This window comes from Cupressus sempervirens, chromosome 11 (assembly GCF_028749045.1).
Source record: "Cupressus sempervirens isolate cs-2001-9-10 chromosome 11, ASM2874904v1, whole genome shotgun sequence".
NCBI lineage: Eukaryota > Viridiplantae > Streptophyta > Pinopsida > Cupressales > Cupressaceae > Cupressus > Cupressus sempervirens.
This window is the reverse complement of record NC_143128.1, coordinates 568,882,198-568,903,373: the sequence shown is the minus strand read 5'-3', so window position 1 is coordinate 568,903,373 and position 21,176 is coordinate 568,882,198. Positions and strand designations below refer to the sequence as shown.

General features: G+C 33.6%; 1 protein-coding gene across 1 annotated transcript; it reads right to left on the bottom strand.

Annotated features, from left to right (window-relative positions):
* Window positions 1-10,002: 10,002 nt before the first annotated feature.
* LOC149530902 (uncharacterized) lies at window positions 10,003-18,318 on the bottom strand. The gene is made up of 10 exons (XM_089809048.1): window positions 17,833-18,318; window positions 15,951-16,468; window positions 13,114-13,203; window positions 12,756-12,995; window positions 12,273-12,494; window positions 11,881-12,172; window positions 11,486-11,775; window positions 11,314-11,386; window positions 10,966-11,084; window positions 10,003-10,795 (listed from the first exon to the last, which is right to left on the bottom strand). Exons 1-9 carry the CDS (start codon window positions 18,140-18,142, stop codon window positions 10,969-10,971), a joined length of 2,151 nt encoding a protein of 716 aa, XP_089665174.1. The 5' UTR covers window positions 18,143-18,318; the 3' UTR covers window positions 10,003-10,795; window positions 10,966-10,968.
* Window positions 18,319-21,176: the final 2,858 nt, after the last annotated feature.

Here is a 21,176-nt window from a genome sequence, read left to right as displayed (position 1 = left end):
ACATTTTTTGGGAGTGAGAATAGGGCTCTCAACATGTCATTTTCAATAGCTCTTGTTGGAATAGGTTTTAAGAGTGGTGGCTCACCCTCCTTTCCATTAACCATCTCAACTTTATATAGTTTTGAATATTGTTCTTCCATATTTAGATTGATAAATTGGTTCATTTCTTCTCACACTTGGGTTCTCTGATCTAGCTCTTGGGTTGTATTTTGCTTCTTGCTCAAATTCACACAAAATATCATTTTAATATGACACTTTGATGGCTAGGGTTTTGTGAATATGGAAGCTTGAGAGATTTACAGTTTACAAAGTAATATTCACTTTGTGATGTGCCTATTTATAGATCCCAAAAAAAGTAACATTGAGGCTCTAATGGTAAACACATCTCTACCTACCTCTAGCTTTGTGCAATGCATACTTTTTGACACATTGTCGAACAGTCAAGATTTTGGATGACCTATCTTGTCCTCACAGATAAAGCATATTAAAATGATGACCACTTTCCATTTTCCAAAAGCATCACGCTTCGTGACTTACTGATTTAAATATGGGGACTGATGTAAGATTTTCCTTTCTTGCATAACCCCTTAGCTTTTATGTTTGATTAAAAGTCTCACCATTTGTTGGTGAGTTCACAACCTCTACAAGTTTGGCTTTCGTTTCTTCCTATTTATTCTTGGTCCATACCTTGGGGAGTCCTTCCCGACTTCCTCAGTGTCAATGATCTTTTCTTTTGCTTTCTATGGTGTCATTGTCTAGGTGTTAATTTGGCCCAACAATTTTTGGAGTATGACCAATCTTATGACATCTGTAACATGTCATACTTGTACCGTTCCATGACCCAATTGTTTTCATGTGACTGGTCCTTAGCTTGCAATGGAATGCAAGATGACCATTATTCTCACAGGTAGAGAAAACCTATACAACACACTTGTTGTTTCAAATGTATCTCCTTGTCTTTGGGGATGATTTATTTGATCGAGCATTTGATCTATATTCCTTGGGACCATATCTATTACAAAAGTAACAATAGCCTTCTTCTCTTGCCTCACTCACATGATCTTTGTACTCATGTGCACCATGTTCATACTGGTGGCAAATGTTGCAATAGACTTTGTAGGCATGTTAAGTATCAGACATTACTTGCCTGTGCCAACAAACATTCGAAGTATGCCCTACTTTACCACAAAAGTAATAAGTAGGCTTCTTAGATGGCTTACCTCTTTTTTGTTGTTTCTTGCTCCTCCTGAGGTTCAAGCCTTTCATTTTCAAAGACTCTCATTTCTCTATTATGTTTATTCCTTTGAATCTTAGACCAGTTGATCTTTTGATCTTCCTTTGAGCATTGCATTGCTCTTCCAGCTTCTTAGTAATTTCATTAGACTTCATCAATATTTCATTCTTTTCCTTTATGTCCTTTAGTTCATTCATTAGCTAACAAACTTGTTCTTCCATTTTCTTACGCTCTTTAATCAAAACTTCTGTCTTGTTTTATCATGACATTGTTCATGCAAAACATTATTCTCTTGTCTAATGTACAGGTGTTCTTCCATCATAGCTTCTTGCTTTTCTTCTTAGACTATTCTCACTTCTTTATTTGCTTGATCTCTTGCTAGAATGGCATTTCCTCTCTCATCTTGAGCTCCACTCATTCTTATAGTTGTCATCTGTTGTTCCCTCTTCATTAATCTGATCCTTTAGGTTAACTTCTCATTATCAACCATGAGTTCTAATATTGCTTCTCTCGATTCTTTAGATCCACTTTGCTATTCTATATTTTTGTTCACTTCTCTTTTCACGCTAGTACACCGGTCTACTATTTTGCTTTCTGGTTTTCATTTCTCAACTCTTATGATCTCTCATAGATCTCTGAGAAACAATCTCCTCAACAATAACAAATTTAACAATGAAGTTCAAGCATCCTTAAATACACTCATGTTGTCTAGTAATTGAAACCCTAAAATTATCTCGCTCAAAATGTGTATTCAATTTTTGAATCCAAAATCAACCCACTCACAAAATACCTATGACTACCTATACATAGGTGCTTATTTACATAGGCATGTTTGTCCTCCTCTAAAGTTACATCGAGACTTGTGTCGTTGATTTCTTTAGTTGCATCAGCCGCATCTCACAATGTGTATGTCACATTCTTATCAAACTATCCTATAGTTGTGTCACATCATTGGTGACTTAGCTTAGATGATCCATGATCAACTAGCTTCTATTCCTATATGTTGGTCATAGCCTTGACTACATCATATCTCTTATTGCACCAGTAATGCTAGTCTAATGTTGGTTGCACTAGCTTGTAATGCTTCTTACTCTCGTTAGCTAGTTGCCAATTAATGACAACACTTCAATACTTACACAATGTTTATGTCTTCGTGATGCTACAACTAAGTCATCATGAAGACATAAGTCCAACAATCCTCATAATAATGCATAGATGGGGATGCATAAAAGGTCGACATGTTTTTATCAAAGACAACATCCTTGTTGAAGACAAGATGATCAGTGTCTACATATATCAATAGGTAAGCCTTAAGGTTGTCACTGTACCCTGTGAACATAAGATATTGACTCATGGAATCCAACTTGGAGTGCTTGGCATCTAGAGTCCATACATAAGCTAAACAACCAAATATTTTGAGATGATTGATCTTAGGTTTGTAAACAGTCCATAATTCTTCAAGAGTCTTTCCCTTTAACAACCTATGTAAGGGACTTATTAAGGAGATAGATTGTAGTGAAAAATTGCTTCTGCCCAAAACTTATTAGGAACACTCATGTTGTGTAACATGGAATGGACCATCTCAGTAATAGTACAATTATTTTTCTTTGCAACACTATTTTACTGAGGAGTGCAGAGTGTGGCTAACTATTTTTTTATACCATCTATCATAGAAGTTTGAGAATGCAATAGAACAAAAATTTATCCTAAACCTCAATGACAATAGCTACAATATGATGAGGCTTCTGATCAACAATCAAACACTTGTGTGAGCTAAAGATAACATCCAGCTAAAGAGAATTATGCATGATCTAACTTACTAAGAGAAGATTTAGTTCCATGTCAGGAACATAGTACACATTGAGTAATATGAGATCCCCACCACCAGAATGTACTTGAACAATGTCCTTATCAACAATGGTATATATTCTAAGTATAATTGACTCTATGAATGGAGAGTAGTCTATGAACTAGTCACGTCGATGAGTCAAGTGACATGAAGCACCCGAATTATGTACCAAGCAAAATACTTCACATGATCTGCAAAGCTTTTAGCCACGAAGGCATAAAAGGCAAATTTTATCTACTTAGTGTGCTCAATAACATGCGTTTTCAGTTGAGACCCTCCCACCTTCTTTTGTTCAAAAGCCAATTGCTAATGATAATCCTTCTTCATGTGACCATATATATGACAGTAACTACATTGTATGTTCTTTTTCTTACAACTATCTTGAGGTTAACCTAAGTCTTTCTATTGCAAAGGATGACCTTTCCCTTTCTTTTTCAGCTAAGAGTGTGTTGCAAAGGCTTTCTTTGTAGAATACGAAGAAGAACCAATACCAAGTTGTTTCCAATGGTCATACTGCAATAGCTTGGTACAGAGCTATAGAAACTTTAAATCAACATTTGTGGAAATAATTTTGAGTGTCAACAAAATGTTCATAAGACCTCAAAAGCTCTTTAGAGTAATAACCACCATCTCTTCTTCCTCCATCTTTCGACCAATCGCCTTCAACTTATCACAAATTTCCTTAATCTTTGTCATATGTTCCTGTAAAGATGTTCTCTTATCCATCATGATGAGTAAAATACACTTCTTTGAAATGAATGCATGACCTTTATTAGAGGTTTCATTCAAAGCTTTCAAATGCTTCCAAAGCTCAACAATTATTTTTATAGAAGGAACCTACAAAAGTTGATCATTTGTACCAGAAAGTTTAATGAGCATAATAACTTTATGATTATACTCATCAACTTTACTTGATCTAGATATGTTGTAGCTGGATGCTAAAGGGAGCCCAAGATGATCTTGTTAAGGAAGAGAATATTAAAAAATGGTCATCATTCACTACTTTGTGTTTTAGTTTCTACGATTAAAACGTTGACCATCTTCCAACATGACGTTGGTTGATAAAGTCATCTTCACATTTTTCAAGGCACAAAAAATAAGGGAGTAAAGACTCTTATTGCATGAAATTCTATGCACAAATTTTAATGCACTAAGATATGTATAGATTTCAATACAAATCTACTGGCACAAAAATCAAGGTACACATTTTGAGACAAAATTGTTAGAAGACCCAAAAAAATCTGATGAAGATCTAGAAGACATCTCAAAATTACAAAAAGAATCCAAAATTAGAATGAAAATTTGTTGACACACAAATCAAAGCATGAAAAAATGAGTTACTCAAAAAAATCTTACAATGACCCAACTGAGATCTCAAAAAAGCCACCAAGAATTTACAATTAGTCTTGAAAATGACAAAGCATCTGAGTAAAAAAACTATTTTTTAAAAAACCAAAAAAAATTACAAGTTTAACTATAAAAAATGGTGGAATCAACAACTTCTAGTTGTAAAAAAGCACAAAGGTTTGTCAAAACCTAGACGGTGCCCTTAGAAGTAGATTTGCAATAAAAAAACACAATTTAGCACTTAATAAATCAATTTACAAAATTTACAAAATAAACAAGTTTCTAAAAAGAGGCTACAAATCAAGTCATAGACAATCTTATCACCTAAATTTACATAAATACATTATTGAACATTAAATAAATAATTAAATTTTATTTTAATAGCTTTTGCTTAGAGAAATATTCTTTCAAATTGAAAACATGAAGAAAACCAACACATACATTTATCAATGCTCATGGCATGGAGGCTACAAGAGGGGGAAACAAAAGAAAGAGTTAGATTTATCATGCAACAAATTGTCTACAAATCAAGTCATAGACAATCTTATTGCCTAAATTTACATAAATACATTATTGAACATTAAATAAATAATTAAATTTTATTTTAATAGCTTTTGCTTAGAGAAATATTCTTTCAAATTGAAAACATGCACAAAACCAACACATACATCTATCTAATGCTCATGGCATGGAGGCTACAAGAGGGGGAAACAAAAGAAAGAGTTAGATTTATTATGCAACAAATTGTCTATGCCCAATGCCTTCTAGGCATGGATGAAATTTTGGCAATTTCAATTCCAGTGGATTTGTTGTTAGGTGACAAGGAAACAGGGATTGAAAAAATTCCAAGTACAATTTTGGTGGTTCATTAAGAGCAAGAGGCGCACAAGGTTCAAGCAAGCACAATGGGGTTAGTACGCTCTCAAACTACTCGTAATGCAACACATTTTGGATCAAGAGATTAAAGCCATGAAAGAATGTGCAAACTAGAGGTTAGAAGATGTAGAATATGAGTCAAAGTTGAAGGCTCGAGCAATTTAAACTTATTGTTGGCTGGAAGAATTGGGGGCTTCATTCCCCAACCCTAAAGTGAGCAAAGAGCTCCTAGCTAGCCCTTTAGTGGTTTTATTATTGTGTTGTTTATATTTGGTGATGTCTGTCACAGTGCTCTAGTGGGGTTGGAGGGTTTTTCATTTGAAAGCTAATCAATTTTTAAGGGTGTTTGGGGTTTCATTTTTGGGGTTGGTACAACATTTTTTTAACATTGTGGTAATGTCTACTTGTAGAGAGGGTAATAGCATGGAAAATATGGGTGTAATGGCTAGTTTTTTTAAAGAATGGCCAGTAGGGGGTTTTGTACTTGTCCACGTGAACACATAAGTGATGTATGACAACGGCAAATGATAAATTGCAAAAATCTCTATATAGAATGTATGTGTTGATGTTTTGTCCAATATGGTATTGGCGAGCTTAACAAATATTGGTATGTGCTCTTTTGTATTTGTTCCTTTTGGTAACAAGTACCAAGGTTAGGATTAGATCAAAATTTTGGTTTTTGTTGGATTTGAAGATGATTGTAACGTAATCTTAAATGCATATCTAAAAGCAAATTCGAGGCATTTTCAATGTGTTCTCTATGCTGTTAATAATACAATCAAAAAAATTATTACCAAAAAAAAAAAAGAATCTTCAATCACATTCCATCCTCTTACAAGAGGGTTTTAAAAAAAAAAGACACAAATAGGGTAACAAATTACATGTAATACATATCTAATGTTATCTAAGGACATTGTCACCGTACCAAGGACATTTTTAAGATGCCTCCATGAGACAAGGATATCCTCTAGGCATCCGCAATCTTCAAAAATTTTGTCAAAAATCTCAACAATTTGGAGATGACACCACCTATGTCGAGGATGTTTGAGTGTCCTTGGAATGGTTAACAAACCTATAGGAGATCCCTAGGATGGATAGACATCCTCAACTAAGTAGCTTTTTAGAAGGAAAATAACTAAATAACTAACTTATACCAAGAAGAATAATAAATTGCACATAAAAAAGGAATCATTTGGACACTACAATTATAAGAATGAGTTTGTCCCCTATGAAATGAACTATAGTGTAATTATTATCCATAATAAGAAAGTAAAGAATACTAGACATAAAAGCAAAAGGATGGTGATTGAAAATGTACAAATAAGAGAATAAATTTGTAATCATTTTTTGATGAACAAAGGTATATGATTGTACAATTGTTGCATACATAGATACAAATAACTTAATGGGGACAATAAATTATTATTTGTTAATAATGTTTTAACATAATTTTTGAATGCATATTAATTCTTGGGCACAAATATAATGTGTTTAAGATTCTATAATGTACGTGTGCATCTATGTTACAATTTACATACTTCATACATAATTCATATGAACATCTCAATTTTCCCTGTATATTTTAAAATATCCATATTTATATAATTATCCCCTTTCAAATCTTCAATATTGGAAAAGACAACATCTCATACCTTGCCATCCTCATCTTCAAAATTTAGAATTAACTTGGTATTTATCCTTATTACATACATCCTTAGATGTATTTACTACTTCCTCTGATAAATTCAATTCTCTCATTGGTACTATTATCAAAACTTCAATTCATAATAATTGCAAATATTGCTCTTTCATCTATCTTACGCATTTATCTATTATATACAAACATGGGTGTTTAATATCCATGCCATCTATGAATTCAAATAATGCCTTTTCCTTCAAAATTATGGCTAATCTCTAGTTCCCTAGATTGAATTGGTTGTGCATTATATCAATTAATCAATTGTATCTATGTATAACAACATACAAACAGCTTAGTTGCTTCAATGCCATGTTAGATATATGGCCTATTGAATTATAAGCATACAAGGATACAAGAACTTGATTTTACAAGGTTTAATAATTATATTTTTTAAAAACATATTAACACAAGTTAATGAATCTACTTCATAGGTAAATTTAGAAAAGAAAAAAATCTTATATTTGTATCATATTTCATCGGTGCTCCAACATTTCGATGGTTCCTTTAATTTAACTTCGTTAGCAAAGAGACTTACCAATGCAACATTTCACTTTTTAAAAAAAATTAGCTTTTCAATAAATAGCAATAAATACTCCAACAATTGGTCATATCACTATCAAAATATCACTTTGTATGAGCGGAGTAGCTCCCTTTACAGTCAAAGGATTTTTCAATGTGCGGAGTGGTTCCCTTTGCAATCGAAGATTTTTCAAAGGTGTGCTCCAACTCAAAAGGAGAAGAGAGAAACATATTAAAAGATCATGAAAAAAATTAACGCAAGATTTAGTGGTAAATGCTTATAAAATGAACATCCACATGCCAACAACATAATGAATACATGCTCAAAATATAAACAACTAATTTTTTATACATCATGGAAGTTCCTTGAGCATTTGCATTTGTATCTTCCCACCTATATCTAATAACCATTAATTGACATTTCAAGCTTTATATGCATTTTAAGAAGATATAAAGCCAATCTGAAAGAGTTCACATGATTAACTCAATCAAACCAAACTGAATCTGAATATTAGTGAGCTAATTGACTCTCTAATAAAATGTTGACAACATCTAATTGATTAGCTTTTAATTGATAGATAGATCTAAAACATTTATCGTGTATAAACTCACATCTCTTACGTAAATCTCTATATAAATGTTGACAACTTCTAATTGATTAGCTTTTAATTGATAGATAGATCTAAAACATTTATCGTGTATAAACTCACATCTCTTACGTAAATCTCTATATAAATAAGACTTGCACCTAAAATCAATCAATATTATTCTTAGGCCTATTTGGAGTGCATGTAAAGGAAATTTTAACAAAACGAAAAAAAAAAATTAAACATTTTCTTTTATATCATATAGACAAAATTAAAAAATATTACTATATACAAGTGAAACTATTAAAACCCACAGTAGTTCAGATCATTTTTACTATACTTTTTATTATAGTTTGAACTGAGATAGGAAGATTATGAAAACAATGAATGCTAATTTCTCCAAGTTATGTAATAAACAATTCAAACTTTAACAGCTCTTAAACGAAAATTATACTCTATGCATGTTAATCTGTTATAGATAATAATAAATCAAATATTATAACAGATTTAAGAAAGATATCCAGATTGTGACTGATAAAATCTATCATCCAAAAAGCAAATCTTAATTAATGCCTGGCACATCAAGTTTTGTCTGAAATTCAGAAGATGCAATTAAGTGCTTCATAAACCATCCATATCATCAGACTCTGTCTAAAAAGATCGATGGCCCAACAAACATAATTGATCCATATCCATATCACGATCAAGATATACTATAACCCAACAAATATAATTTGAATCAGATAAGGAAACATTTCTCGTTACAGAAAAAAAAACAATGCAAACAAACTATTGACATCATTTTCCTTTTAAATAACCTCTTCCATACTTGCTTTCAATTGTGGCCGACTAAGTAACCCAAACTACAAACAAGTTTGTGTATCAACCACAAGGTGCAGGCTAGCTGTCTTAAAAAATTTAGGATCAGTGCAATGAACAAGCATCGTGTACGATCTTTACATACACCAATATAATTGTAGAGATCATCAAAATAAAATGTCTACAATAGCTAGAACCCTATATTGTTATATAACCTATAATGAGTGAATTCAACTCATAGTACTTCTAAATAATTCCCAGGATGACATCACAAAATGAACAGATTCTTCCGCATGTGCAGGAAACAGGCAAACCAATAAAAATCTCAGTAAGGCTGTTAATCAAAACAGTTCATTGCATATACTCTAATAGACAACAAATTCCGTCCATGCATTTCTTCAACATGTGACATTTTTTAGAGCCTTCCTCAGGAAGCCAAGAACACAACCTACAAGATTTCTACAAGGTTCTAAAAATATATATATATATATTTGTGCATCCTGCCAAAAAAACATTCACAGCAACAAACCCCCACTAAGAACTTCGATCGAGAACATTAGTCATTTGGTCCTGTTTACCATCAGACAGAGACCTTAATTGAAATTTGCCCTCTTGCAGGCATAATCGTCAAAGCAGAACATGCTGACAGAATGTGAATTGTGAGTAAACCTCAAATCTTTATCTATGCCTCCTTTCAGATACCTCTTAAAAGTGTTAAATTATGTAAAGTTGATTAATAAAAGCATACTTTGCATAGCCAATCTAAAATGCACTTCCAGAATTATGTTGCATGTCTGTGAAGGCTTCTCACATTCCCTATAAAGCAAACGTGCAGTAATATGTTGAGGGCTGCAAATGTTCCGTGCATAACTAAAATCCCAAAGTCAAGCAGCATCCTAGGAAGCTTTTTGTTGAATTCATCCAAATTCAATCATGCATAAGATAAGTAATCTAGTTATCCATCTTTAACGTAAGTCATAGATGGATGATTGCCATAGGATCTGAATGATAATAATTGTCTTAGATTACATCCATCATATTTCTCAATTATCTTATAGTTCAAACCATTGAATGTTGAAAATCAGTGCAATTGCGCACTTATTACCTTATGTTGAGTTTCAAATCCAACTCAATTGTTTAACATTTTGCATCAGTAATAAATTACTATAAAATCCAATTTGGGTAAAGATAGCAGATTTTCACTAAAAGTTCCATCTTCAAAGTTAATAATGATATTTGTCAGGTGCTTGGTTGTCATAGATAAGTAAAACTTTCCAGCATGAACTCAAAAAATCTTGCCTCAGTATCCTCTATTACTGCCAGACCAGATCCAAGATGTAGGGAACAAATGAACAGCAATATTATGTGCATTTGTTTCTCTTGGCCTTGCAAATAGGACCAATACTCCAGTAGGTATTGAACCATAGAGTTGCCTAAGCATCCAATAAAAATGGTTTCAACATATATCTGAAGATAAAACTCAAAATCTGCCAGTCCTAATACCAAAATTTGAAAAAACACTAGAAATTGTCACAGCATTTACTACATGTTGGCAACCTGTTGGTCAAATTTGCTAGCCTCCTCCACATAAAGAAACCAACTATTGTCTGCCTTGGACCTTATCATCAAATGTTGGTCTGTCACCAAGGCCACGAATTATTCTCATAACCCACCACTTAACTAGTTTTATCTATTTCCCTAATGATCATCCTAGAAGTCCTACAAGAAGCAACAAAAAGCTGCAACCATTTTAGTGCACATAACATGACTTATCATAGAACTTTCACTTTCTCAGAGAACCAGCCAAGCCAAAAGCATCCCATAAGCTGAACCCATTCAAGCCTGTCTGCCTGATAGATCTCATTCTGTACTTTAAATGTTTACACAGTTAGTAATAACACATAACAAGACTGAAAACTTATGAATATCAAGCAGCTCCATCACAAGTTCAATGAAAAACATGGCAGGCAAACATTTTTTGCAAACAAGGAAATGTGTAGTTTGTTCTAGAAATACAATAACGGCAGAAACTAACCTTTCAATAATATGATCCTGGACCACCTCTTGGTCCATAACTACCAACATTTCTGCTTGAATAAACAGTTGGATATGATACATCTTCCATTCCACCAGCTCTACTACCTCCAACTGGACCTATAAAAATAAATTACGCAGAATTTTTCCAATTAGAAGAAATTGTAAAGCTAACTGACAAGAACTTGAAGGAATAAATTGCACATTTCTCATCCTAAATATTTGTGGTGTCTTCCTAGGCATCAAAAAATCAAACAAACAAACTACAAAGCCCACAAGTGCATCTCTTAGTCGCATATATAAACCTGGGCAGTTCAAACACAATTATACCAGTGTATGAGATACTAACCAGCTCCTATGCCATGATCCAGGTGAGTCCTTTGGCGCCTTGTAGGTGGTCCTCCATATGAAAGCTCAGGGTCCTAACAAAAATCACAAAATCATGGAATTCAAACCAAAGAAAAAATGGTATAGAGAAAATAACCTATGATAAAGGCTCAAATTATAATCACAATGACTACCAGATCTGAATACGGGCGCTTTGGAGCTGATACTGCATCATAATTACGAACAGGTGCATCGTGATAGGTTGAAACTTCATCCATATGGTAATCATAACCATCTTCATCATATAAACTTCTGCGCGAGGGAATTCTTGAATGACTTTGAGGAATAGCTTCAGAATAGTAATCTGCATCATATCCATAATCTCTGTATACAGGTCGTCTAGGAATTGCTGCAGCAGATCTGCTTGAAGTTCGACCTTGTCTCTGTATGTAAAGTTCATCCTCTTCACCATAATAATTTGCAGCTGGAGATAAAACATGCATTATAACAAAGCATTCAGTTTGCTTGGAAAATGTAAACTAAATAATATAATTCATGAGATAATCATAAAAATGTGGCATTCAAGTACCAGTTGGTCGCCTATCATACATCCTCCCAGATGATGGCAAATGCCTGCCTCTATCTGAAAAATCACGAGAACCACGAAAATGATCCCTTCCACCTACAAAGTCCCTTGTTCCACGAACATTAAACCGACCTCCACTCTGAACACCAGCACCACGACTCCATGGCACCCGACTCCCCCGACTGCCACCATAACTGCGAGCACTCCCATAACCTGTATGATATCCTACACGAGCAGGATCCTTGATGGATCGTCCCTTTTGCTGAGGTTTCCGCAGTGTAGCCTTGATATTGACCTGTGTATGAGAAAGGCACAATTTAGTCTAAAGATAATAGTATCAAAATATCCTATCAAATACAGGCTCCAGCAAATTGAGAAAACACAAGCAAAATGACCTTTTTATCTCCTTCAGCTAGCTCATTCTTGTTGACACCCTCAATACATGCCAGTGCTGCTTCACGAGTTGTATAATTAATAAACCCAAAATCTTTGCGTCTGGCAGATGGCATATTACGTGCCAATTGTACATTCTCAATTTCACCATATTTTTTAAACAACTCCTTCACATGGTCCTCATCCCAAGCAGCTGGCAAGCCATCAACGAAAACAGACTTAACCTGCAATAGTAATATTCTCTAAGTCAACAAATAAGAATTAGAAAGAAACAAAGTGAAAATCCATTTGCTCAGACTTCTCACACAGAAAGGCATCTCAGGATATAGAACTACCTTAAACACAAGTTTTCAACTTCACGGGAAATGGGTTTATCTCAGTTTATACTATGAAGGATTCAATCTGCAGTAAACTTAAAATAGCTTATATTAACAGCTCAAAATGCATTGCCTAACCAACCATCAACAGGGTAGAAGATTGTTTACCTGGGCCATAATTTCTTCATCTGGCTCAATACCAGACTTGGCAAATGCAACCTTTGCTGAAACATCAACACCAAAGAAAACATCTCGTTTCTGCAAGCGCTTAAATGCATTTGTTGCATCAAGATGAGTGTTAAATTCCAAAAATGCAAATCCTCTATTCATGCCTTCATGCTCTGGATCATCCATCAGTGTTAGCTCCTCAACATCTTCTATTCCATAGTCCTTCAATTTGTTTCTCAGCTGCAAATAAGTCACATAACAAGTATAAGTCAGCTGTTCTAAAATTCAAAAATATACAAATACTGCAATCTTGCAGCAAATTGTCAAGTAAATAAATGAAGTGTCTAAAAAGTCTTACATCATCCTTTGTCCAAGCCCTGCTAATGTTGCGTACATAAAGAGTCTCATTATCCTGGCTTCGTGTCACTCCACATCTCTTCCCCTTTACCTAAAATTTTCAGATTACATTGCAAGGATACATCTTTAATTAATCAACATGGTTCAACAGCTTGTTAAGATATACAAAACAGTGGTACAAAAAAACACAGCCTTCATGAAAAAAGTGCATCAATAAGGAAACAATAAACGAAAAATCAACTACATAACATGTCACAAAAACCAATTGCCACTCAAATAAATTCTTGACAAATACAACTGTAGATTCATACAGAGACAAAAGAAAAAGATAAAAGATAGAAGAAACATCCAAGTGTACAATATTAGCCAAACCGTTGAGATATACAAAACAGTGGTACAAAAAGTACAGCCTTCATGAAAGAAGCGTATCAATAAGCAAAAAATAAATGAAAATAAACTACATAACATGTCACAGAAACCAATTGCCACTCAAATAAATTCCTGACAAATACAATTGTAGATTTATACAGAGACAGAAGAAAAAGATAAAAGATAAAAGAAACATCCAAGTGTACAATATTAGCCAAACCGTTGAGATATACAAAACAGTGGTACAAAAATCACAGCCTTCATGAGAGAAATGTATCAATAAGCCAAAAATAAATGAAAAATCAACTACATAACATATCACAAAAATCAATTGCCACTCAAATAAATTCTTGACAAATACAACTGTAGATTCATACAGAGGCAAAAGAAAAAGATAAAAGATAAAAGAAACATCCAAGTGTACAATATTAGCCAAACACTACCCAACCGGAAACCTTCATGAATATAATTTATTTTTAAATTTTACAAAAAAAATTAGAAGTGGTGAAATTAAAACAAAATCAAATAAGCCCAAGTACTACTCAAATTAAGTTCAAATGAAAAGGAATCCATCTTAATGAAAAACTAAAAGCAAGTTTCCTTTCTGAACATGAATTTATCATGAGGTAAAAATTAAAGAGAGGTTTTCAACAGCACATACAACTGGTCAAAAAAAATTCTTGACAGATTCAATTCTAGATTTATAAAAAGATTTAAAAAAAAACATCCAAGTGCAAAGCATTTGCCAAACACTAACCAAACAGAAGCATAATAAAATTATAAATATAATTTAGTTTACAATATTGAATATTGGCCAGACACTACCCAACTCAAAACCTTCATAAATATAATTTAATTTACAAAAAAATTAGAAGTGGTGAAATTAAAATAAAATAAAATAAGCCCAAGTACTACTCAAATTAAGCTCAAATGAAAAGGAATCCATCTTAATGAAAAACTAAAAGCAAATTTAGTTTCGAACATGAATATATCTTGAGGTAAAATTAAATAGAGGTTTTCAACAGCACATACAACTGGTTAAATAAAATTCTTTACAGATTCAATTCTAGACTAATAAAAAGACAAAAAACAAACATCCAAGTGTTAAGCATTTGCCAAACACTAACCAAACAGAGGCATAATAAATATAATTTAGTTTACAATATTGGTCAAACACTACCCAACCAAAAAACCTTCATGAATATAATTTAATTTACAAAAAATAAAAAGTGGTGAAATTTAAATTAATTAAAATAAGCCCAAGTAAATCTCAAATTAAGTTCAAATGAAAAGGAATCTATCTTACGGAAAAACTAAAAGCAAGTTTAGCTTCAGAACATGAATGTATCTTGAAAAGTCAAAATCAAAGACAGATTGTCAACAGCACATACAACTACTCAAATAAATTCTTGACAGATTCAATTCTAGATTTATAAAAAGACAAAAAAGAAACATCTAAAACTAAAGCAATTGCAAAACACTAACCAAACAGAATTATACTTTATTTTACTGAACAATTAAAAATGGGGAAATTCAAAATCCAAAGAAATAGGCGCAGGTATCACTAGAATTAAGTTTTAATGAAAACAAATCCATCTTAATGGAAAACCAAAAGTAAGATTAACTTCAGAACATGTAGCTTAAAAGAAAAAACTAAAAAAAGCATAACTTCAGAGGATATAGCTTGAACTAAAAAACTAAAATAAGCAAAACTTCAGAACAAAAAAAAATGTAGATCCATCAAAGGACAGAAAAACATTCAAGCACAGTACTTTGTCCAACTACTGCCCAAACAAAGCCTTAATGCAAAAACTTATAATGAAAAATGATGAAAGGACTACATTGAAAAAGGGCACAGTTAAACTGGAAAATACCCAAATAAAGTCTAAATGAAAACAAATGCGACTTCAGGCAGGAAATACCCAAATAAAGTCTAAATGAAAACAAATGCAACTTCGGGAAAACCTTAAAGATGATTAAACTTCAAAATGTAATGCTGATCCATGACACCTAAAGAAAGCATTGAGGGAGAAGAATTATAAACTGAGGCAAAACTAAAATAAGGATCGGGTGGAATATAAAAGATTGGCCATACAGAAGACTGGTAAGAGCACTCAGTCATTTTTAATAGGAAAACAAGCATACTAAACTTCCTTGCTCAAAATACAACTAAGCAAATCTGAAATGAGATGTTCAAACTTAATGCAGATAAAACACACAGCACAATTGCTCAATAAATAATACAATTAATTAAAAGTTAAAGGAACAGACAAAATCTACCTAGAGATCTTACATTTAAGACAAAGCAAAAAAGTGGACAAGACGCAACAAAGAGCTGTAACCCACTCTATTAGTGGTGCCCCAAAAAACTAATATGCATATAAATGAATTAAAGACAGAAGCTAAAATTCAACAAATCTGGCCAAGTTAATTGAACTCACTTGAGATGCACAAGAAAAATATTAATACCTGTGGATTCTTAAGTTCCGCCACAGCTTTTTTGGCTTGCTCAACAGTTGCAAAACGAATGAATGCAAAACCCTTGTTCTTCTGTGTATGGGGATTCTTGGCCAATCTAACCTCAATAATTTCACCCACTTCACCAAATACTTTCTTCAGGTCATCTTCATTAGCATCCTTGTCAAGACCACCAACAAAAACTTCAAACTCTTTCTGTTTCCTCCGCTCCTTCATAGGTGCTGACATTTCATCATGCTGTGGGTGTTCTTCTTCTCCTTCATCGACCAGCACTTCTTCTCTATATTCCTCTCTTCCCTCAGCATCACCTCCTTGGCCCTCCTCTGTTGTTACTCTGTCAATTTCAGTCTTCTCACCATCAGTAACCTGATTCTCTTCAGCACTACCCACATCTTCCTGTACTTCTTGCGGTGCAACATCTGTGTCCTCTATATCCAATTCCTTGCCCTTGCCGCCTTCTTCCTTTAAGTCATCTTCTTTTGAGTCCCCACTGCCACCAGCAGTTGGTTCTGACACCCAAACAGGAAACATAAGACAGAAAACGTATAAAGGAAAGTTTGTTTACATCACTAGAGTTTAATAGAGTACTCTTCAGGGAAAAAAATGTGATTTTTTTATAAATTAAAAATGAACATGTGGCCAGCTATCAAATCGAACTTATATGAGCATAAAACAATATGTGATCCACTAAGAACCAAAGATACCAACACATTACATCCCAATCTCAATCCTACAATTTCATAATCATGTCAAGGAGCAAAGTTCAATCACTCTTATTTATGAGAAGTCCTGCCTTAATATTTATCCTTAGAACATGCACGTGTATGATAAAACTGTCCTCATTGCATGTTACATATGAGCTCTACTTCAATGCCTGCTCTGCAATCAAACCAAGAACCCATGCCTGCCTTGGGTTCTGAATTGTACCCGAATTTTTAACCTTGTATCCAGTACTCATATTAGGAACCCTGAACCACTTAATGTTCTCTATTCTCCCTCCGGTGCTAATTCTAACATTTTTAATCAAATTTGAAGGTCTCCAGTCCAGTCAATATTCTGTTATACGTCCCTACACGTCCCTTGTCTCAATATTTAGTATTTAGTATTCACCCTAACTTTTAGCAACCATGACAAAGTCCAAAATCCAACCCATGCTCCCTAAAAGCTATGCCCAGATAGGTACAACAACATTTTGCATCAAATCAGATGTGTTTAGGAACTAAGTCATCAGCTGACTGATAACTGAACCTTATGTTCAGAATGAATCCTGGAGACCCATATAAATAACGAAATTGACAATTGCGCAATTTGTGAGCTTGATAAATGTTAGGATACATGTAAATATCAAAATAGGGCATTCTGCGGGCGCATTAACTATTGAAATTGTAGATGGTGTTAATATTTTAGCTATGAAATAACAACTGATTTGTCAAAAAAGAAGTCCTGTTATGTAGAGAGATATTACAAGAATCGAACTCAGGTGTCAAGGGTATACATGCAAGTGAAAGACATGTGAACAGATAATTCATTATTCAAATTGGGCATCGGTGAAAGACAGACATCTAGAGAACTTCAATATTGTGGGGAGAAGAGGTATGTTAACTGTCGAGCTTGGGTATTGTGGGCAGAGATGGGCATAACAAAAATGGTTATTGTGATTAGGCATATATATTATTTTTTTTGGATATGTCACTACTGATAACAAAAAATTTAAAAAACAAGCCAACGGAAAAGCTAGTGCAATCGAATATTAACTTTGACAATAAAGCTATCGTTTTGATCCATCTAGGCTAAAGATAGCCATCAAGATAAACATTGCCGTATTCCTAAAAGCATAAGAAATAAAAAACTCTGACCCCAGTCATAATCTTACCTGTGCTTTCTTTGACAGCTTCAGTCTCCTTCTCTTCGGCCTTAACGTCGTCTGCAGGTTTTTCTACATCCATTGTAGGCGCTTCCAAACTGTTGGTGTTCTGAACAGTTGTCTCGGAGGGTTTTTCTTCGATTTTAGGGGCGTCAAGTGTTGCCGAAGTCTGATCCTTCACTATGGTTTCAGCTTCAGTTTTGACAGATGGAGTGTTGGCGGCTTTGGCCGGGGTTTTAGTAGACTTAGTGACATTTTTGGTCGCTGCTTTTTTCACCCCTGCTCCAGCGGGAGACTTCTTTACCGTTTTCGGCGGCATTGTTATAGTATAAGCTTGCTCCCTTCGGATTCGAACACAAGCCCTTCCGTAAGGGTTAAAATGGAAATGTGGTAGTATGGGTTTTTCGGAGATAGATGGAAAAAACCCTGAAAAACCTGGCGGAAGCCGTTCTAGGGTTTGTGGCTTAAAGATTTCAGTGCAGTGGAAAATGAGTTCTTTTCAAGATTGCTGACCACTAAAAATTTATATAGGCGCTTTCGGACAAAATCGACCCTATCTCCTTATTGAGCCCCCAAAATAGTGTTTTCTACGGGTATACAAGTGGAATAGGGATATGTATACTCTAAGGACCCGTTTGGTTGCTGGAATACAATCAGAATAGGAATAGGAAATTAGAACATGATTTGTATTCTTTGTTTGGTGCGTGGAATAGGAATAGGGAATAGGAATACGTATTCTCATTTTAGCCCCAAAATGAGCTTTTGTCCATTCCAAAAAATACCTGTAATTGGAATTGCTATTCTTACATTCATTTTAACTTTTTCAAATTTGATTAAATTTTCAAATCCGCTTTGACCTGGGGTGAGCGCTGGAACTTTGTTTTTCAATATTTTCAAATATTTCAGCGATTTTTCAATGGCGCCAATTGCAAGTTAACCCTATTCCGATTTAAGCTTGCATAACCAAACAAGGGATAAACAAGATTGGATTGCATTTTTCCATTCCTATTCTTCATTCTCTATTCTCATTCAAAATTTCTATTCTAATTCTCAATTCCTACACTTGCAACCAAACGGACCCTAAACATTTTGATTTCAATGTTTGGATGCATCAAATTGGAATTGGACTAGTAATAAAATTGGAATATGTATTCTAATTTTGGCCCAAAAATGAGGATTTGCTATTCTACCTAAATAGTTGAAATTGGAATACATATTCTTATTTCAATTTTTTTATTTTAGAAAACATAAATTTTTGATTCCATGAATTCCGCATCAAATTCTGGGTGAACATAACAAGAATAGGAGTACGTAACCCCATTTTCTATTCGAAAATAAGTATTCCTATTCCCATAGCCAAACAAACCCTAAGTAACTCAAAGAAAATCTACAAGCTAGGACAAATTAAAGTCAAAATTAAGTGTGATTAATTGAATGACTAATGTTATTATTTATTTATAGAGAGTAAAGCAAAATGGTTTTAGAAATGATGGTGAAGATAATATAATTTAGAAGTGTCATATAATCATTGGTAATTGTTTTTAGTTTATTTTAGTAATTAGTTATACTAGCATTTGTACCAGAAAGAGCAATGCTTAAGTCGATAGTAGCATATGTTATACACAGTATCTAAAATGTAAATTTTCAAAGCTAAATTGAACAATATATGAGAGATATCCAATATCATTTTATTCATTATTTTGAAAGATATGGAGATTATAGCAATGTGTTCACACTTGATCTTCAATTTGACATAGGAAGGGGATCTAAATTATTTTGTGTGATAAGAACTTTTATTTAGTTGGTTTTTACACTTCTATTGTTTTACAATTTTCAAATTTTAAATATAAATAGGAAAACCCACCCACTCTATTAAGACCTCATTTATATGTATACCATATAGTTTATATGGTTTAAGGTGATTAAACTAATTCATGATTAAGTGTTTCTTCAAATGTGTCTAAAAGATAGAATTTGCAAAACATTAACACTTGTTAGTGACACCACGTTCTAGAAAACTCATTCTCAAACTATAAAGTATACACTAATCAAGTATTTGATCACACATAGCACAATGCTACAATTAAACAATCATCATACTCTTTTTATAACCACTTGTGTTGAAGAAAGGTATCTTATCATCACACTTCCGAACATGTTCCAACTCTATAAAAGTAATAACAATTGTACCCACGTCAAAACCTTAGACCTAGTATTTATAATTACTAAACAAATTAATTGTATTTATCTTAACCATACCACTAGACATCCAATCCATAAGGCTTCTTGTCTACCAAGATGTTATCAGGAACTCTAAGAATGATTTCATGTTTCCTTTCTCAGGCCCTTCAAGCCATAATTTTTGACACTGTAACCTAAAATTGACAATTCTAATCTCCATAAAAAACACAAGTATAATTTTACAGAAACCTAGTAATATAATATTCAAATACTATAAGAATCACTTGTGAAATAGTTTATCAATACTAACATCAATGTTTCACAAAACACAATGAAATTTTGCTCGGGGGAGACCATAACTCCATTGGCGAAATATAGATCTTCGAGGAGGACACAAGTAGTTTTAGTTGTAGGGTCATATTTCAATAACCGGCCCCGAGGTTGACCCTTGATAATATCTACTACATTCATATCCAATCTGCATTTGTAGTTGGTGTCTGTGAAATAAATGATCCCACAAAAAATGTCACCTCTACATAAAAAAATGCCATCTCTACAGCTCAGACAACCTGCACACAAGCAAAGACAACACTTTTGCACCAAAACAAGTGTTGCATCTCTATGGGCATAATGTCTAGAGCCGTTGGCGATATCCATGACTATCATCCACTACCTACACCCAAAAAATAGGGTCTAGAGATCTATGGTAGAAGATAGAAAAGGAAAAACAAAACAAAAAAGCATGTTAGAACTTGAAAATAGTAAAATTGCATTCCAAGTAAGGAAAATGATAAATACATTGCTAGTAAGGAGAATGAGAGCCAGGAAATGGAATTTGTAGCACCAACTGGTCAGCCTTTCCTTTTGCAGCTAACTGGCATAAGTCCCACCACTGCTTTATAAAGTCGTTCTTCTACAGCTTGTTGTTGAGTCTCAACTTCCTTGTTAACCAATCCTCCATATCTAGAATGATGGTGAGTAGAATACTTAAAAATAATTGTTCATTGGAGGAATTAAATGGAAACAATTATGATCACATTTGTCCTTCACTCCCTCAATTCAAGAATAATTACATGGAAGAGCTTGTTTCTCGTTTTAATCAATCCTTTTTTTAAAAACCACGCCCTAAATGGTGTGACATGTTCCTCAAATTGAGCAATCATTGAGTAAAA